Source organism: Triticum aestivum, chromosome 7A (assembly GCF_018294505.1).
Source record: "Triticum aestivum cultivar Chinese Spring chromosome 7A, IWGSC CS RefSeq v2.1, whole genome shotgun sequence".
Lineage (NCBI taxonomy): Eukaryota > Viridiplantae > Streptophyta > Magnoliopsida > Poales > Poaceae > Triticum > Triticum aestivum.
The window spans coordinates 642,150,830-642,171,787 of NC_057812.1; the positions used below are offsets into that span (position 1 = coordinate 642,150,830).

The 20,958-nt window shown below is 44.5% G+C and overlaps 1 protein-coding gene across 1 annotated transcript; it reads right to left on the reverse strand.

The window, feature by feature from the left end:
• Nucleotides 1-14,957: 14,957 nt before the first annotated feature.
• Nucleotides 14,958-16,334, reverse strand: LOC123148886 (remorin 4.1). The gene is made up of 2 exons (XM_044568404.1): nt 15,552-16,334; nt 14,958-15,440 (listed from the first exon to the last, which is right to left on the reverse strand). Exons 1-2 carry the CDS (start codon nt 16,197-16,199, stop codon nt 15,234-15,236), a joined length of 855 nt encoding a protein of 284 aa, XP_044424339.1. The 5' UTR covers nt 16,200-16,334; the 3' UTR covers nt 14,958-15,233.
• Between the last annotated feature and the right edge of the window lie 4,624 nt (nt 16,335-20,958).

Here is a 20,958-nt window from a genome sequence, read left to right on the forward strand (position 1 = left end):
ACGTACCCTCGTAGACCGGCAACGGAAGTGTTGACACAACGTAGATGAAGTAGTCGTATGTCTTCCCGATCCGACCGATCCAAGTATCGAACGTATGGCACCTCCGAGTTCTGCACACGTTCAGCTCGATGACGATCTCCGGACTCCGATCCAGCAAAGTGTCGGGGAAGAGTTCCGTCAGCACGACGGCGTGGTGACGATCTTGATGTTCTACCATCGCAGGGCTTCGCCTAAGCACTGCTACAATATTATCAAGGAGTATGGTGGAAGGGGGCACCGCACACGGCTAAGAAAACGATCACGAGGATCAACTTGTGTATCTATGGGGTGCCCCTTGGCCACGTATATAAAGGAGTGGAGGAGGAGGGAGAGGGCCGGCCTCTATGGCGCGCCCTGGAGGAGTCCTACTCCCACCGGGAGTAGGATTCCCCCCTTCCAAGTAGTAGGAGTAGGAGTCAAGGCAAGGGAAGGGAGAAGAGAAGGAAGGAGGGGGCGCAGCCCCTCCCCCTAGTCCAATTCGGACTAGGCCTTGGGGGGGCGCCCAACCTCTCCTCTCTCTTTCCCTTAAAGCCCAATAAGGCCCATATACTCCCCGGCGAATTCCCGTAACTCTCCGGTACTCCGAAAAATACCCGAATCACTCGGAACCTTTCCGATGTCCGAATATAGTCGTCCAATATATCGATCTTTACGTCTCGACCATTTCGAGACTCCTCGTCATGTCCCCGATCTCATCCGAGACTCCGAACTCCTTCGGTACATCAAAACTCATAAACGCATAATATAATTGTCATCGAAACCTTAAGCGTGCGGACCCTATGGGTTCGAGAACAATGTAGACATGACCGAGACACGTCTCCGGTCAATAACCAATAGCGGAACCTAGATGCTCATATTGGCTCCCACATATTCTACGAAGATCTTTATCGGTCAGACCGCATAACAACATACGTTGTTCCCTTTGTCATCGGTATGTTACTTGCCCGAGATTCGATCGTCGGTATCTCAATACCTAGTTCAATCTCGTTACCAGCAAGTCTCTTTACTCGTTCCGTAATACATCATCTCACAACTAACTCATTAGTTGCAATGCTTGCAAGGCTTATGTGATGTGCATTACCGAGAGGGCCCAGAGATACCTCTCCGACAATCGGAGTGACAAATCCTAATCTCGAAATACGCCAACCCAACATGTACCTTTGGAGACACCTGTAGAGCTCCTTTATAATCACCCAGTTACGTTGTGACGTTTGGTAGCACACAAAGTGTTCCTCCGGTAAACGGGAGTTGCATAATCTCATAGTCATAGGAACATGTATAAGTCATGAAGAAAGCAATAGCAACATACTAAACGATCGAGTGCTAAGCTAACGGAATGGGTCAAGTCAATCACATCATTCTCCTAATGATGTGATCTCGTTAATCAAATAACAACTCTTTGTCTATGGTTAGGAAACATAACCATCTTTGATTAACGAGCTAGTCAAGTAGAGGCATACTAGTGACACTCTGTTTGTCTTATGTATTCACACATATATTATGTTTCCGGTTAATACAATTCTAGCATGAATAATAAACATTTATCATGAAATAAGGAAATAAATAATAACTTTATTATTGCCTCTAGGGCATATTTCCATCAGGTATCTCAATACCTAGTTCAATCTCGTTACGGCAAGTCCCTTTACTCATTCCGTAATACATCATCTTGCAACTAACTTATTAGTTGCATTGCTTGCAAGGCTTAAGTGATGTGCATTACCGAGAGGGCCCAGAGATACCTCTCCGACAATCGGAGCAACAAATCCTAATCTGGAAATACGCCAACCCAACATGTACCTTTGGAGACACCTGTAGAGCACCTTTATAATCACCCAGTTACGTTGTGACGTTTGGTAGCACACAAAGTGTTCCTCCGGTAAACGGGAGTTGCATAATCTCATAGTCATAGGAACATGTATAAATCATGAAGAAAGCAATAGCAACATACTAAACGATCGGGTGCTAAGCTAATGGAATGGGTCATGTCAATCACATCATTCTCCTAATGATGTGATCCCGTTAATCAAACAACTCTTTGTTCATGGTTAGGAAACATAACCATCTTTGATTAACGAGCTAGTCTAGTAGAGGCATACTAGTGACACTCTGTTTGTCTATGTATTCACACATGTATTATTTTCCCGTTAATACAATTCTAGCATGAATAATAAACATTTATCATGATATAAGGAAATATATAATAACTTTATTATTGCCTCTAGGGCATATTTCCTTCACCAAGCCCTAAAACTTCTCGGGAGGGCTGATCTGGAGTCCGTTCGGGGCTCCGGAGAGGGGGATTCGTAGCCGTAGTCATCATCAACCATCCTCCATCACCAATTTCATGATGCTCACCACTGTGTAATTGCATCGTAGGCTTGCTGGACGGTGATGGGTTGGATGAGATTTATCATGTAATCGAGTTAGTTTTGTTCGGGTTCGATCCCTAGTATCCATTATGTTCTGAGATTGATGTTGCTATGACTTTGCTATGCTTAATGCTTGTCACTAGGGCCCGAGTGCCATGATTTCAGATGTGAACCTATTATGTTTTCATGAATATATGTGAGTTCTTGATCCTATCTTACAAGTCTATAGTCACCTACTATGTGTTATGATCCGGCAACCCCGAAGTGACAATAATCGGGACCACTCCCGGTGATGACCATAGTTTGAGGAGTTCATGTATTCACTATGTGCTAATGCTTTGTTCCGGTTCTCTATTAAAAGGAGGCCTTAATATCCCTTAGTTTCCAATAGGACCCCGCTGCCACGGGAGGGTAGGACAAAAGATGTCATGCAAGTTCTTTTCCATAAGCACGTATGACTATATACGGAATACATGCCTACATTACATTGATGAATTGGAGCTAGTTCTATGTCATCCTATGTTATGACTGTTACATGATGAACCACATCTGGCATAATTATCCATCGCTGATCCGGTGCCTACGGGTTTTCCATATACTGGTTCTCGCTTATTTACTTTCCCGCTGCTACTGTTACAATCACTACAAAATACCAAAAACATTACGTTTGCTGTCTTTACTTTTGTTGCTGCTACCACCACTATCATATTACTTTGCTACTAAACACTTTGCTGCAGATACTAAGTTTCCAGGTGTGGTTGAATTGAGAACTCAGCTGCTAATACTTGAGAATATTCTTTGGCTCCCCTTGTGTCGAATCAATAAATTTGGGTTGAATACTCTACCCTCGAAAGTTGTTGCGATCCCCTATACTTGTGGGTTATCAAGACTAATTTCTGGCGCCGTTGCCGGGGAGCATAGCTCTATTCTTTGAGTCACTTGGGATTTATATCTGCTGGACACTATGAAGAACTTGAGAGATCCAAAAACCAAGATCTATCCCTCAACTACGAGGGGAGGTAAGGAACTGCCATCTAGCTCTACACTTGATTCACGTTCTATTATGAGTAAGTTTGCGACACCTACATCTTCTTCTGCTATTCGTTCTGATATGTCGCATGTTATTGATGATGCCACTTCTGCCATGCATGATACTTATGATGAAACTGCTTCTATGCCTGATACTACTGTGCCCTTAGTGAATTTCTTGATAAACAAATTGCTAGGGCTAGAGAAAAAGAAATTATTGAATCTGAATACGATGATGATAGTGATGATGAAAATATGCCTATTATTCCTGAGGGCTATCTTTTTGATATGGAATCTTCTGCCGCTATTTTAGCTTGCAGAGATAGATATGAGCTTAAGAGGTTATTAATTAAATGGAACAAAGAATCACTTAGAGATAAAATGAAACCTGACACTGCTTTTGCTACTTCACCTATTTGTGTTCCCGATAAGGATTATGAATTCTCTGTTGATCCTGATATAACTACTTTGGTTGAATCTGATCCGTTTTATGGCTATGAATCTGAAACTGTTGTGGCACATCTTACTAAATTAAATGATACAGCTGCCCTGTTCACTAATGATGAGAGATCGCGTTACTTCTATATACTTAAAATATTTCCGTTCTCATTAAAGGGTGATGCTAAGATATGGTTTAATTCTCTTGATCCTTGTTGTGTGCGTAGTCCCCATGATATGATTTATTACTCCTCTGCTAAATATTTCCCTGCTCATAAGAAACAAGCTGCTTTGAGGGAAATATACAACTTCGTGCAAATTAAAGAAGAGAGTCTTCCACAAGCTTGTGGGAGGCTTCTCAAGTTACTTAATGCTTTGCCTGATCATCCTCTTAAGAAACCAGAAATACTTGATATCTTTTATAATGGACTAACCGATGCTTCCAGAGATTACCTGGATAGTTGTGCTGGTTCTCTTTTCAGGGAAAGAACACCGGATGAAGCTGAAATTCTATTGAATAATATGTTGACAAATGAAATAATTGGGCACCTCCTGAGCCAGCTCCTAAGCCATCTCCTGCTCCAATTATTGAGTCTATTCCTAAACCAACTCTGAAGAAGAGAGGTGTTCTATTTCTCAGTCCCGAAGATATGCAAGAGGCAAAGAAATCTATGAAAGAAAATGGTATTAAAGCTGAAGACGTTAAGAATTTACCGCCTATTGAAGAAATACATGGTCTTAATATACCGCCTGTTGAAGAAACATATGATCTTAATTATTTATTTACTGAAGAACCTCCTAATCTCGATATCCCGACAGAGGTAGTAAAGGTAAATTCTCTCTATAGATATGATAAAGCTGAAGTCCCTCCTACTAAAATTGCTAGTCAGTGCTTGGATGAGTTTGATAACTTTATGTATAAGCAAGACGACTTCACTGCTTATTTTGGTAGACAATTAAAAGAAAATGCTTATATGATTAGACGCTTGGGTGATTATATGGCTAATATTAAAGGTGAACTTAAACTTGTTAGCAAACATGCTTCTATGGTTACCACTCAAGTAGAACAAGTACTTAAGGCTCAAAAAGAAGTGCTTAATGAAATGAATAATAAGAAAAATGATTATGCTGTTAGAGTGGCTACTAGAACTGGTAGAATGACTCAGGAACCTTTGTATCCTGAAGGCCACCCTAAGAGAATCGAGCAAGATTCTTAAAGAAATAATATTGATGTTCCTAGTTCTTCTAAAAATAAGAAGAAGAAAAATGATAGAACTGTGCAAACTTCTAGTGAACCTATTGCTAAACCACCTGATAATCCAAATGATATTTCTATGTCTGATGCTGAAACACAATCTGGTAATGAACATGAACCTAGTAAAAATATTAATAATGATGTTCATGATGATGCTCAACCTAGTAATGATAATGATGTAGAAATTGAACCTGCTGTTGATCTTGATAACCCACAATCAAAGAATCAACGTTATGATAAAAGAGACTTTTTTTGACTATATACTGCAAGGCAACAGCCTCACAGCTCTTTATTCAAAACAAAACAAGAGGTTCTCTGTACAAAAGGTGCAAAGGAAAAAAAACAAATGAGAGCTATCATACTTACAAAGAGAGTTAGGGGAGGGAGTCTATCCAAGCTATTAAACTGTCTCTATATTTACATTTGATTCTATGAGCTAGTAATGAGATATCATGTACAAAATTCCTCCTCCAAGCTCTAAAACTTGGATTCTCATTTCTGAAGATCTTGCCATTTCTCTGCGTCCAAATGTTCCAAGTGGCAGTAAAGACCACCTCAGAAAAGAAAGGTTTGTTGAAATCTCTCCTAGAATCCGCAGCCATTGTGTAAGTAGATTGAGTGGATGCCGCTGACCAGGAAATCCCAAGATAGTTCCAAACTCTTTGACTAAAGTTGCAAGAGAAAAAGAGGTGGACTCTATCTTCATGAAGTGAAGATTGGCATATCACACATGTATCATCCTGGATATTCCAGTGTCTTCTCTGCATCATGTCTCGTGTGTTGAGGCGATCCATCAATAAAAGCCATCCAAAAACCTTGATCTTGAGGGTACAGGAACTTTTCCAAATATACTTGAACATAGGGTCAATCCTCAAATGGGAGAAGGTGAACTCATAATAGAGTTTAGATTGATATTCTCCAGATTTGGATGGCCATTTCCAAACATCATTCTCCTCTGATTGCAGTCGTATGGGCTGTAACAAGCTCTGTAGTTGTGTTAGTTCCAAATGTGCCTCCGAAGAGAAAGGTAGGTGAAAACCTTGCACAGCCGTCTGATAGGAAAAAAAGTCTTTGACTGTTATTGTGTCATCAATGGCAAATGAATGAAGTCTAGGGAATCGATCCTTAAGAGCAATCATTCTGTTGTCAATTTGCCAACGATCAAGCCAAAAAACCACAGTATCTCCAGCATGTACTTGTGGTGTGGCCAGCAAAACAAACTTTTCATACAACTTGAGCACATCGCGCCACCAAAAGGAGCCACAGAGTTGAGTGACTTGTGGAGGTGAGGAATGATAGTAGGAATCCCAAATGAGATTCACCCATGGAACATCTTTCTTGTTGAAGAACTTGAACAGGTGCTTGAGCAGAAGAGCTTCATTTCGCACGCCCAAATGAGTGACTCCTAGCCCCCCATACTTTTTTGGTCTGCATACCAGTTCCCATGCAGCTAGAGATTGTCTTGGTGCTTCAGAATTCCCCCTCCACAGACACTGCCGTTCAATCCTTTCAATCTGCTTTAGGATACCCTGTGGTATTGATAAGGAGCAGAGAAAGTAAATGGGCATGGACGTGAGGGCAGACTGTAGAAGTTGAAGCCGACTGCCTTGGTTGAGGAGACAGGAAGTAGCCAACAGTCTTCTCTCAATGCGATCAACAAGAGGTAGCAGATCATAAATGGTCGGTCTAGAAGTACCCATGGGCAGACCAAGGTAAGTAAATGGCATTGATCCAACAGAGCATCCCAGTAAAGCAGCAATACGAGCACCTTCTTCCTCAGACATGTTTATCGGGATGAGAGAGGATTTAGTAAAGTTGACGCGCAGACCCGTGGATGCAGCAAAGTTGTGTAGCATATCCTTGAGAGCAATCAGTTGGCTGTCAACCGCTGGCAAAACTATGAGAGTATCATCCGCATATTGGACGATCGGGTAGTCGGTAGATCTCGTTGGGATTGGCAAACTGAGGATATTACGGGCGCACATATCATTTATCACAGATTGCAGAAGATCCACCGCAATGACAAAGAGGAGAGGCGATAGGGGATCGCCTTGCCGAACACCACATTTACACTGAAAATGTTGGCCAGGAACTCCATTTAACAAGACCGCAGAAGAACCAGACGATAGGAGGTTACTCACCCAGCCATTCCAACGATCATCAAAGCCCTTGTGTTTAAGAATTGTGAGGATGGCATCATGCTTAATCGTGTCAAACGCTTTTGTGAAATCCAGTTTCAATAGAACAATGGGCCTCTTTGAAGCTTTGCACTGGTGTATATATTCAAAACACCATGCAAGACAGTCCTGGATAGAGCGACACTTGAGGAAACCATATTGGTTACGGTGGATGCATTTGAGGATTACTTTCTGCAACCGATTCGCCAGAAGCTTGGTCAAGAATTTTAAACATGTATTAGTTAAAGAGATTGGCCGAAAGTCACCAACAAACTCCGAATTTAACTTCTTAGGAATGAGGGTAATGAGAGACGTGTTTAAACACTCGAGGCTGCATTTTCCCTCATAGAACTCAGTAACTAGCTTCATAAAATCTGGCTTAAGAACACTCCAACATTTCCTGAGAAAAAGGCCAGTAAATCCATCCGGGCCAGGGGCGCGGTCTGACGGTAAATGTTTAATGACCTTCTCCACTTCATCATCAGAGAAAGGCCTGGTTAACCCATCAAGTCCCTCAACTCTAGACAGGAGGTTGTCAAGGTCAAAGGTCATGCGAATACCCTTGGCTTGGCCCATACGTTGCTTGAAATCCGACCAAAACATGGAAGCTAACTGGTGGTGATCAGTCACCACCTCACCTGCAGCATTTTTAATGGAGGTGATGGTATTCCTTCGGTAGCGCTCAGTAGCCATGGCGTGGAAAAACTTCGTGTTCTCCTCGCCCACTTTGATGAATCTGATGGTGCAGCGCTGCTTCCAGTATATAAATTGCAAACAAAGAATATCCTCAAGATGGAGTTTAACAATTTTATAAAAGAGACTTTGTTGCTAGCAAACACGGTAAAGAAAGGGAACCTTGGTTTCAGAAACCCATGCCTTTTCCTCCGAAACCATCCAAGAAAAAGGATGATGAGGATTTTGAGCGATTTGCTGAAATGATTAGGCCTATCTTTTTGCGTATGAGATTAACTAATGTGCTTAAAACAAATCCTTATGCTAAATATATGAAGGATATCATTACTAATAAAAGAAAGATACCGGAAGCTGAAATTTCCACCATGCTTGCTAATTATACTTTTAAGGGTGGAATACCAAAGAAACTTGGAGACCCCGGAGTACCTACTATACCTTGCTCCATTAAAAGAAATTATATTAAAACTGTTTTATGTGATCTTGGAGCCGGTGTTCGTGTTATGCCTCTCCATTTACACCATAGACTTGACTTGAATAAGTTGACACCTACTGAAATATCTTTGCAAATGACTAATAAATCAACTGCTATACATGTCGGTATTTGTGAGGATGTGCCTGTTGTGGTTGCAAACATTACTATTTTAACAAACTTTGTTATTTTTGATATTCCCGAGGATGAATGTATGTCTATTATTCTTGGAAGACCTTTTCTTAATACTGCAGGGGCTGTTATTGATTGCAACAAAGGCAATGTCACTTTTCATGTTAATGGTAATGAGCATACGGTACATTTTTCGAGGAAACAACCTCATGTTCATAGTAGCAACTCTATTGGAAAAATTCTATCGATTATAATTGGAGGTTTTGAATTTCCTCTTCCTACTGCCAAGAAGAAATACGATATTCTTATTATAGGGGATATGCATATCCCCGTTGAGGTAACTTAGTGTCATTCGAAATTCCTCTGGTTTCATGATTATCGGAATGAGTTTGTTAACAAGACTTGATCAACCTTGTTAGTGGATTCTTTTTGATGAGCATGAGATGGATGAAACTAGAAGCACAACCTTCTGTACCCTCTCTATACTTTCTGTTATTTATATTAAATAAAGTAAAAATAGTATTTTCTGTCTGTTTTCTGACTTATCCGTGCAATATAAAAATATCCCGAAAATAAAAGTCCTCAGAATGACATGCCAATTTAATATGATTTTTTTCAGGAATATTTGAGGATTTATTGTGCAAAAATTACCGCGGGAGGAGCTGCCACCTGGCCACGAGGGTGGTGGGCGCCCCCTAGGGCGCGCCCCCTGCCTCGTGGGCCCACGGTGGCCCTCCTCCACTTATCCCAGCACCCATCTTCTTCCTCTGTCTCACACAAACCCGAAAAACCAACTCAAGCACGAGTTTCAGCCACTTTTACTGTGATTTTCGATCTCCTTGCTCAAAGCACCTCTCGCAAAACTGATTGGGGAGATTGTTCCTTGAGAAAAACAATATGCTTAGGAAGATGTTCCAAGGTGGTTCCTCTAAAAAGCAAGGACCCAGGATTGCTATGCGCGATGCTGACGAGGATCCACCAAGAGACGCTCCAGTACGGCCTTGCGAATGGCCGTCAGAAAATTTTATGGACCGTGCGGGAATTAAAGAAGAATTCAAAGCATATTTGTGCAATGCCGGTCTTGAGGATTTTGTGGCTAACAAATGCCCCCAGTATCATGATCTCACAAGTTCATTTGTGAGAAGGTTTGAGTATTCATCTTCGCATAATTCTCCTTCAGTCATGTTTGATCTTTATGACAAATCTTATACCATGGACCTAGAGGATTTCACTGTTGCATGCAAACTTTCATCATGGGGTAGTGTTAGGGATCCCCCTAAATCTGAATTTAGAAACTTTCTTGCTAGTATAACTGTAGGGGAATCTAGAGATATAACGCAGGCTACCATAGGGAGCATTCACTTTCCTGCTATACATTATTTTGCTCTCTTCATCGGTAGATGCATAAATGCTAAGGATGAAGCATGTCACATGTGTGTCCCTGATCTTAGCATTCTTAGGAGTGCTGTGTTAGGAGACCAATCTTATCATATGGGAGCCATTGTAGCTCGTAGGTTGCATCATAATAGACATAATGGAGATTTCTTTGGAGGAATTTATGCAACTCGCTTAGCTCATTCTCTTGAGATAGACATTCGTGAGGGTGATATGGAGTTTCCTCCTGCATATTTAGATTATGACTCTATGGCTTCGCACCAGTTTGTCGAGAGGCCTGAATCACCTCTCTTATATCGCTTAATTTTTTATAAATGACGTGTTTTCCGTATTACCCTCCCTGCTCCTGCCTTCTTTGATTCACAGACAAAAGGAAGATATGTTATTACCAGAGAGGAGGTAGAAGAGTACGAGAGGAGAGCGGAGGCAGCTCGACTCCATGCTGCAGCACAGCAGGCGATAACCGCTGCACATCAATATGATCCCAACTATTCCTCCTCATCACAGTACGACCCCAACAACTATTATTATGGATATCCGCCAGGCCAGCCGTGGCCATAGACCAACTTAGGCCAAAAGGCTAAGCTTGGGGGAGTACGTATTTCCCACCGACATTACATTTATTATCTGACAAAAGAGCCCATATTGCCTTGTCTTCTCCTGTTTATTGAATGCTCGTAGATTCCAGCTTAGTCCAATGCATGTGCACTCTTATTATTATTCACACTGTTCGGTCATGCAAGTGAAAGGCAATTATGATGATATATGATGGACTGACTGGGATGAGAAAAACTGGTATGAACTCGACCTCTTTTGTTTCTGTAAATATGATGAGTCCCTCGTTCTTGATTCAGCTTATTATGAATAAACATGTTTGCAATGACAATTAGAGATCATAGTTGCTTGTGCCATGCTTGATTAGCTATGAGTTATAATAATTTACCTTGTATGCCAACATGCTATTGAGATGATTATGATGTGGTATGATGGGGTGGTATCCTCTTTTGAATGATTTAAGTGACTTGACTTGGCACATGTTCATGCATGTAGTTGAAACAAAATCAACATAGCCTTCACGATATTTATGTTCATGGTAGATTATATCCTACTCATGCTTGCATCCAATATTTATTAATTTTAATGCATGTACATGGCTGTTGTCGCTCTCTAGTTGGTCGCTTCCCAGTCTTTTGCTAGCCTTCACATGTACTAAGCGGAAATACTGCTTGTGCATCCAATCCCTTAAACCCTAAAGTTATTTCAGATGAGTCCACTATACCTTCCTATATGTGGTATCTACCTGCCGTTCCAAGTAAATTTGTATGTGCCAAACTCTAAACCTTCAAATAAACATTCTATTTTGTATGCTCAAATAGCTCATGTATCAACAAAGGCTGTCCTTATCTTCCGTGTTAGGCGAGTTATTCTCAAGAGGAGTGGACTCCGCTCCTCACTCACGAGAAAATGGCTGGTCACCGGGATGCCCAGTCCCATGCTTTATGCAAACTAAATCAAAATTAATTGCAAACAAAACTCCCCTTAGGACCTGATGTATGTTGGAGGCACTCGTTGTTTCGAGCAAGCCATGGATTGATGCTTGTTGGTGGAGGGGGAGTATAAACTTTACCATTCTGTTTGGGAACCGCCTATAATGTGTTTAGCATGGAAGATATCGCCATCTCTTAGTTGTTATGTTGACAATGAAAGTATACCGCTCAAAATACAATTTATCTCTATTTCAAAATCGAGCTCTGGCACCTCTACAAATCCCTGCTTCCCTCTGCGAAGGGCCTATCCATTTACTTTTATGTTGAGTCATCACCCTCTTATTAAAAAGCACTAGCTGGAGAGCACAGCTGTCATTTGCATTCATCACTGTTAATTTATATTGGGTATGACTATGATTGGATCTCTTTTACCATGAATTACAATATCTAGTCAGTCCTTGATCTTTAAAGGTGCTCTGCATTTATGTTTGCGGTCTCAGAAAGGGCTAGCGAGATACCATCTTATTATATCATATTATGTTTGTTTTGAGAAAGTGTTGTCATCCGAGATTTATTATTATGGCTTGCCAGTTGATTATGCTATAGATATGAGTAATTATGAGACCTGAGAATTATTGCAAATGTGGTTAGTTATGATCTATGCTGAAACTTGAATGCTGGCTTGACATAGTTACAACAATAAGAGCAAACAGAGTTTGTAAAAGTTTTTCTTTCTTTCTTTTAGTTTGTCAACTGAATTGCTTGAGGAAAAGCAAGGGTTTAAGCTTGGGGGAGTTGATACGTCTCAGTCGTATCTACTTTTCCAAACACTTTTGCCCTTGTTTTGAACTCTAACTTGTATGATTTGAATGGAACTAACCGGGACTGACGCTATTTTCAGCAGAATTGCCATGGTGTTGTTTTATGTGCAGAAAACAAATATTCTCGGAATGACCTGAAACTCCACGGGACATCTTAGAAAAAATAATAAAAAATCCTCACCAAAGATGAAGATCAGGGGGCCCACACCCTTCTCACAAGGGGGGTGGGCCCCCTGGATGCCCTCCGACGCCAACTCCAACTCTATTTATTTGCTTTCGGAGACAAAAAAATCAGAGAGAAGAAATCATTGCGTTTTACGATACGGAGCCGCCGCCAAGTCCTAAAACCTCTCGGGAGGGCTGATCTGGAGTCCGTCCGGGGCTCCGGAGAGGGGGATTCGTCGTCGCCGTCGTCATCATCAACCATCCTCCATCACCAATTTCATGATGCTCATCGCCGTGCGTGAGTAATTGCATCGTAGGCTTGCTGGACGGTGATGGGTTGGATGAGATTTATCATGTAATCGAGTTAGTTTTGTTCGGGTTTCTGAGATTGATGTTGCTATGACTTTGCTATGCTTAATGCTTGTCACTAGGGCCCGAGTGCCATGATTTCAGATCTGAACCTATTATGTTTTCATGAATATATGTGAGTTCTTGATCCTATCTTACAAGTCTATAGTCACCTACTATGTGTTATGATCCGGCAACCCCGAAGTGACAATAATCGGGACCACTCCCGGTGATGATCATAGTTTGAGGAGTTCATGTATTCACTATGTGCTAATGCTTTGTTCCGGTTCTCTATTAAAAGGAGGCCTTAATATCCCTTAGTTTCCAATAGGACCCCGCTGCCACGGGAGGGTAGGACAAAAGATGTCATGCAAGTTCTTTTCCATAAGCACGTATGACTATATACGGAATACATGCCTACATTATATTGATGAATTGGAGCTAGTTCTATGTCACCCTATGTTATGACTGTTACATGATGAACCACATCTGGCATAATTATCCATCGCTGATCCGGTGCCTACGGGTTTTCCATATACTGGTTCTCGCTTATTTACTTTCCCGCTGCTACTGTTACAATCACTACAAAATACCAAAAACATTACGTTTGCTGTCTTTACTTTTGTTGCTGCTACCACCACTATCATATTACTTTGCTACTAAACACTTTGCTGCAGATACTAAGTTTCCAGGTGTGGTTGAATTGAGAACTCAGCTGCTAATACTTGAGAATATTCTTTGGCTCCCCTTGTGTCGAATCAATAAATTTGGGTTGAATACTCTATCCTCGAAAGCTATTGCGATTCCCTATACTTGTGCGTTATCAGCAGGTGGTGGGAAGTTTAGTCCCACCTTGCTAGTTGAGGAGAGTTGAGACCCCTCTATAAGGGCTGCTCTACCACTTGCCATTGGGAGCTTGGAAAGAGGAGTGGTACACACGCGCTCCTCCTCCGCCGTCCGCCTTGCCTCGTCACGACCGGCACGCCCGCGCCGCGGTTTGTGGGAATGAGCCGAGCCGAAGCTTATTTTTGCCGCTCAGGAATGGTTAATTAATTGTTAATTAATTAACGAGTCGTTTACGGAAGCGCCACTGTCCGAGACGTTGGACCATGGGCTGTTCACGGACTCGGTCGTGGGCCTGGCCCAGGCCCATCTACCTGACGGCCTATATGTTCAGTTCACTCACTCCCTCTCGCACAACCCTAGCCGTCAGCTACTGTTCCTCTCTCTGTGCTGCTTCCGGCGATCCCATCCCGACGATCGTGTGCACGGTTGGTCGGGAGAGCAGGTGCCTTCGGAACCCTGTCGTTCGAGATCCTGCCCGGAAGAATGGCAATAAAGTTTTTAGGGAGCGTCTCGACGCGACTGCTCCCGATCCATCCCCAACTTCGTCCGCCTTTGCTTCCACTACTTCCCCTGCATCGACACCATGGTCAACGACGCCGCCTCCAAGAAGAAGGCCACGAACGACGCCGAGGCTGCTGCTGCCGCCGCCGCGTTGGCCTGGGCAACCGGAGGGTATGATCTGTTCATCCCTCGTTTACTCGTACTTATGCTAGCCGTATATGTGTTTTGCTCATAGATGGTTCGATTCTATGTTCTGTACGTGCTAGTATGCTTAGGTATCGCTATGAGATATATACTTTTTATGCCATGCTTACTGTTTACTCGTGGATAAGTCTAATCAGAAAAGTGCTAATATTTCCAACATCTGTAGCATGGTAGTATCACGCAATGGGATCCAACTCATCTGATTCTGATGGGTGCTTCGGGAATGATCATTATCACTGTCACGCCTTAGTTAAATCATTCTCGCATCGCATATGAGTTTTCAGCCAGACCAGAAGTTAGCCACGAAGGCCATGGGAATTTGGCTTTGCCATTAGGAGAAGGGCAGGTGGCCTGCAGCTCAGGGCAGATCTCTGAAGAAGTTGACTTGCCCTTGCTAGTCAGGCACACCATACGCAAAGTAAGGGCCTCGATCGAATATTTCAGATGAATTTAAGTTTGGAAGAACAGTTAGATAATACTCCCTCCGCTCCCATAATATAAGAGCGTTTTTAACACTACGCTAGTGTCAAAAATGTTTTTATATTATGAGACGGAGGGTGTAGCTTTTTTCAGGGACAAGAACAGGTATGAGATTAGTTTGGCCCCATGATATGCAATCGATGAAAACATTGAGAGAAAAGTCATGCCAAATGATACGGAAGAAAGCCAAGGAAGGCCAGCTGCTAATTAACCTACTAATTAAGTCTCGAAATGTTTTGAATAATATACAGCCATACAAGCCAGCAAATGTTTTACTCTGTACAGTTACATCCCTGGATTCAATCAATAATACAGATCGATGTTGATCAAACACAGGATATTGATGGTTGTTGAAGAAGACGACGACCATGTAGATGTAGTCTTAGGAGGAGGAGAAGGAGAAGAAGGATCGCTTGGTGGGCAGCCTGCCGACGGCCTTCATGAAGATGGCGAGGTCCATGACCCTGGCCGTCTTGGTCCCGCGCGCCGCCTCCGCCGACGCCCGCTTCTCCTCCGCCTTCCGCCGCGCCCGCGCCACCTCGTTCTGCGCCTTCTCCGTCGCCTTGGCGCGCTCCTCCTCCAGCTTCCTCTGCAACCCCAAACCAACTTCTTGATCTTACTGGCTCGCATGGTGAGCAGCTGCAGGGATCGATCGAACGAGAACGACAAGGAATCGAGCATGGGAATCAATTAGGAGTACCTCGATCTTGCTGAGGTAGGCGGTGGCCGTGTGGATCTGCTGGTTCTCCCACCCGTTGATCACCACCTCCTCCCGCTTAAACTTGTTGTTGATCTTGGCCACCTCCTCCGCCTGCCACGCCGCCACCTTCGCCTCCGCCTCCTCCTTCTTCACCTGCCGCACCTCCACCACCTCCTGCGCCCTCTCCGGCGCCGCGCACGAGGACGACGACTGCGCCGGCGCCGGTGGCAGCGCACGGCCGGTGTCCGCCACGATGGCCAGCGGGTTCGTCTCCGTCTCCGGCACGGGCTCGTGCTCACCGATCCGCGCCAGCTGCAGGTCGTTGTTCCCGGCGCCGGAGTCCCGGCCGAGGCAAGGGTCGGCCGAAGCGCCCCCCGCGTCCACCATGGCCGTGAACTCGCGGCCCATGCTGCTGGACATGAACTGCTCCTCGGAGTAGGACGACAGCGAGCGCTGGCTCGCCACGTCCCAGGAGGGCTGCCGCAGCGGCGCCGGCGCCGGCGACGGGTGGATGTCCCGGAAGGTCGCACCGTCGCCGTCGGCGTCGGCGTCCACGTCCACGTCGTCCTCCGCCGGGGCCGACGGCGTCGCCAGCCGCGCCAGCCGCTCGCTGACCGACATGTGGTCGATCGGATCGGAGCTGCTCATCGGTGGAGTGGCGGACCCAGTTCTTGGAGGCGGAGTTGGTGAGTGTAGCGTAGCCAAGCACAAAAGGCTAGCAGCAGTGGGAGGGAGGGAAAAATGGAGGGGCGCGGCTCGTGGACGGCCGAGGGGATAACGACTATGCCGGCCGGCATACGGGATGACACGTATCACTCAAATTGCGGGCTCTGTAATCGCGTGCAGTGTATCCGCTCCTAATTTTGTGCGCCGTTGATTAATAACGGCGTCTCGGACACCATATCCCGCGCATCGGTGGGCATCGGTGTCCACGGACACTCGTCCAAATCTAGACAAACTTGATGCAAATGAAATTTAACCAAATGAAACAAAGTTGCAAGCAAACTGGACGATTTTCATTCAAACTTATACATCTTTTTACGTAAAACCGGATGATAAGGCTTTCGATCTGGTTTTCCTTGGATCACAGTTTTCCATTTTGTTTCCCTTATAAACTGGCTCATTTTCTGTGAAGAGAGATCAAATATTCAGGTGGGGATCCTCCCCCCCCCCCCCCCCATGTTCAAAGAAAATAAAACCGGATGATATTTTGTCCGGTGGAGTAAAACTAAAAGTAAAATCTAAACTATCATATACCTGACGTTGACGGTGATCTCGTACACCTGGACGTGCTGGTCGGTGGCACCTCCATTGCGGTCGTCAGAGTCAAGCTTTTAGCGGCGGAAGGGTGCGGTGCCACGATAAAGTTTCGCGGTCGTTGCGTGGCGCTCGCGAATTATCTTCTCCGCTTGCTCTTGCTTCGCGCGCAATGCGGTTGCGGCGTGGGCAGGAGGGAGGCAAGCGACGGGAGTTGCCGGAGGCGGGGCTGGCGGTGGTCTCGCTCAGAGACCACACCTCCCCATACTTCGCCATCTCCTTGTCGTGGCGGCGGAGACGATGCCTGCTGGTCTCGGTCGTGGTCTTCGACCGACCGATGATCCAGGTCATTGCGAGCTCCGGGTGTCGGAGTTAAATCCGTCAGATCTCGGCTAGGGGCCCCCGAGCTGGTGATCTTAACTAGATGGTAACAGGATGATAAGGAGAGACGATGTTTACCCAGGTTTTGGCCATCTCGAAGAGATAAAACCCTACGTTCTGCTTTTGTTGTATCGAATGGGTTGGATTACAAAGTACATGATGATCTACCTCGAGATCGTATGTGATTTTCTAATTCTCTATGCTATATTCTAAACCTCTCAGCTTATATAAGGACCGGGGGTATCTAGGGTTACATGTAGGCCGGTTATATCTAGGGATAAACATGTCAAGGATTCAAATATGTCTTGGAGTACGCTATAAGTCATCAAAGGACTCCATATTGAGTACACCTTGGGGTATGGCAGAGGAGCGACAGGGTGTACACCAAGGCCCAGGACTTTCCCATCACCGGTGAGTGGAGGAAGAGAGGACGACAAAGGTGCGCTGAGATATGGAGTGGAGAGTGCGTTGTGGGCTTGGATGCCGTTGACGAGGTGCTTAAATAGTTGTGGCTAGGCGAACAGGCGGTCAACCCGTTTTAATACGGCGCAACGACCGAAGTTGGTTTCTCGGGAGGACGCGTCCACACTGAAGCGGCGTGGCTCGTCTGGTTGCGTTCGTCAGCGCTACTCTCCCGTTTGGGTCACATCATGTGACATCAATGCCGATGTTGCGGCTCTGGTCGGCATGAATGTGGCGATGAAAGCGGTGCGATCGTCTGAGAGGTAGCATGGGAGAGAGTTTTGTTGGAAATATGCCTTAGAGGTAATAATATTGTATTATTATATTTCCATACTCATAATTCATAGTTTATATCCTATACTATAACTGCCATGATTCTTGAAATAAGTGATTCAGTGGAAAACTCATATGCACGTGTGAAATGTTCAACGGTAAAATTAGGTTACTATATTTGCCTCTAAGACTAGCTTAAGTGTAGTTGGTGTCATGTTTTCCGAATTTTAGAATATTGTTAAGTGTAATGATAGTCCTAAGACAACATTGAGAATATGACCTTGAAAGAACGATCATATTGAATCGACCCAAACTTGTTTGTTACACTTTGAGATTATATCGCCAGATGTCAATTTTTATAACACTAAGTGTTAACATGTGTTTTAGTTGCTTACACCATCAGAGTATCATAGTCGCTTCTTACCGTACTGTGAACTTTGAGGTTGCTCAAACGTCATATGTAACACGGTGGTCATAACGGCAACTTACAGGTTCATCAGAAAGTTTGACAAAGGACTAGATAGCTCGAGAGTGAAATTTGCTCCTTCGACGATGAAAAAATATTTTTAAGGGCCCTCTCGATATGATGACATAGGTGAGTATGTCACAGGGACACCTGAACATGTCAACGAGAAAGTAGAACAAAACCGATAACAAAGCCGAAACATGTCAGATATGACAGAATCGTGGGCACTTGAGGCGATGGTGTGCAATGAAGCTCTATCGTTGGCATCCGATATTCCATGTCAGTGGTTGGTCATCGCCACGTACTGCGCAAGGCAACGCAGCTACCGTGAAGCATGTCAATGGTATTTACAAAGGGTCATTAGATGCTATTATCAGATATCAAGATGAAGTTTGAAGGTTCTGTCTCGGTAGAAATTATTCACGAGAAGCCCCAATTAAATGTTGAAGCACATAAATTAGCTAGAGCCACACTACCATACTCTTCAAGTGAATCTAGAGCATCACACTTCAACATAAATTAGGTGTTGGGAGATATGTTTGGAGAGACCAGATATTATTGTAATCCCGTTGAATATTTTGATTGAATAGTAAAGTGCTTCAACCCCTCAAAATAATTAATACCTCCGTTTTAGAATACATTGATACTATCCACGGCCTAAGTGTTGACCTAGAGAAAGATAGTGTAACCCCGCAAAAAAGAAAAGAAAAGAGAAAGATAGTGTGCATTACATGAACTCTACACTGCAAGCAAGGAAGTATGATGCTCTAGATTCACTTGAATGTGCTAAAAGCGCGAGGGGGGGGGGGGTGGTGATGGGGACGGCACCACCGAAGCCGGTGACGGCGTGCGGCAGACAAGGACGCACGTCGGGTCGATGGAGACGGAGCGGAGCTACTCGAGTTGCCGTGCCCGTGCTACAGGGACGGAGCGGATGAGCGGTGGCGCCTTGACCTGTCGTCTGACGTGTCACCATTGCTAGACCCGCGCCAGTGTGGCTTTGAAGGCGCCCGACTGCTGGATCCACTTGGGTGCAGCTCTGACAACAGCGCTCGGGTCTCGATCTAGGAGTGTTGGAGGGCGAGCTCGACTTCATCTAAGCAGGCAACAAGCTCCCAGTCCATGTTGGTGTCGGATACGAATTAGATGGACTTCGATCCGGAGCTCGACATGGCCGAAGATGGCCAAACAGGGGAGGAGTGGAGATTAGCGGGACTACGGGGTGGACAGATTAGGAGTGAAGTGAAGGAGAGTGAGCTTGGGTTTGGCGTCCAGGGTGGGATAGAGTTTTGTGGTGTCTAGCATGAGCAAGACTGGACGTGGAGGATTAGACGACTTCTATGAGGTCGGTTTTTTTTTTGAGAACTCGCCAAACTTTATTAATTATCAGCAAATGTCATAGGTACACGGTTTGGGTCGTGAGGAATGCCCAACCAAACATGTCTACCTACATCTAGATTACAAGCAAATTTGGCGAGATTATGAGCCTCATAATTATGGTTCCTACGCTCATGGATGAAAAAACAAGAAGTAAAGCTATTACAATGAATTTTGATCTCATGCACTATAGCAGCATTTGTGCCTCCGGTTCCTTTCTCAATATCAGTCACGACTCCCTGGCAATCCGAGGCAACGCATATAGACTGTACTGCAAGATCATCCGCCAAAGATAAGGCTTCACGACACGCATAGGTCTCCAAGACCACGGGGTCATTTATACCTTGGATAACGATAGCCGATGATCCGAGATATAGGCCTGTCTCATCTCTGCACACTGCTGCGACCGCTCCTCCATGGCGTGACCTAGCTACTGCCCCATCCACGTTCACCTTGACGGTGCCAGTCGGGGGAGGCAGCCACCTGTTCACCTGTACAGAGGGAACGCCCGGGGTTCTTCTTCCTTCATCTTTAGTTTGCACTTGCCCTAGTTCCGCAATGAAGTTATTTATGAAAGAAACAGTATGTTGCGGACTCTGAAATATGGCCTCGTAGACTGCCTTGCGCCTAGCATACCAAATTGACCATAGCATCACGGCCATCTTAACGAAAACCGCATGATCCATAGAATCATAGAGCTCAAATAGCCAGAGCCTCGCATTGGGCTCCAAATTATTCGTCATGCGTGCAACCATATCAGCATCTGATAGTGCCCATACACATCTGGACATGGTGCAGGAGACAAGAGCGTGTCTCCACGAGTCAGCGCACCCGCACAAGGGGCAATTGTCTTGTACCGCCATGTTACGCTTCTTCAGAGTATCTGTCGTAGGGAGAGAATGATGGGCAAGTCTCCACAGGAATATTCTGATTTTTGAAGGGATTTTTAATTTCCATAAAACAACCCAAGATTTCTCATCTTGTTGATTCGATGATCCACCCCTTCCCTCTAGCCATTCCTCTCTCTGCAGCTTGGTTTTCAAAATAAATTTATAAGCCGAGCTGACCGAGAACTTGCCCTTTTTGTCTGGATACCAGGCCCAAAAATTGTCAACATTGCGTGTGCATATGGGAATTTTCATAATCGCATTAGCATCCATTGGTATGAAGATCGATCTTACCAAAGCCTCG

Coding starts and splice junctions, on each gene's coding strand:
- LOC123148886 (XM_044568404.1), bottom strand. CDS start 16,199: ATGAGCAGCTCCGATCCGATCGACCACATGTCGGTCAGCGAGCGGCTG. Junction 15,441..15,551: donor CCTACCTCAGCAAGATCGAG/GTACTCCTAATT, acceptor TTGGGGTTGCAG/AGGAAGCTGGAGGAGGAGCG.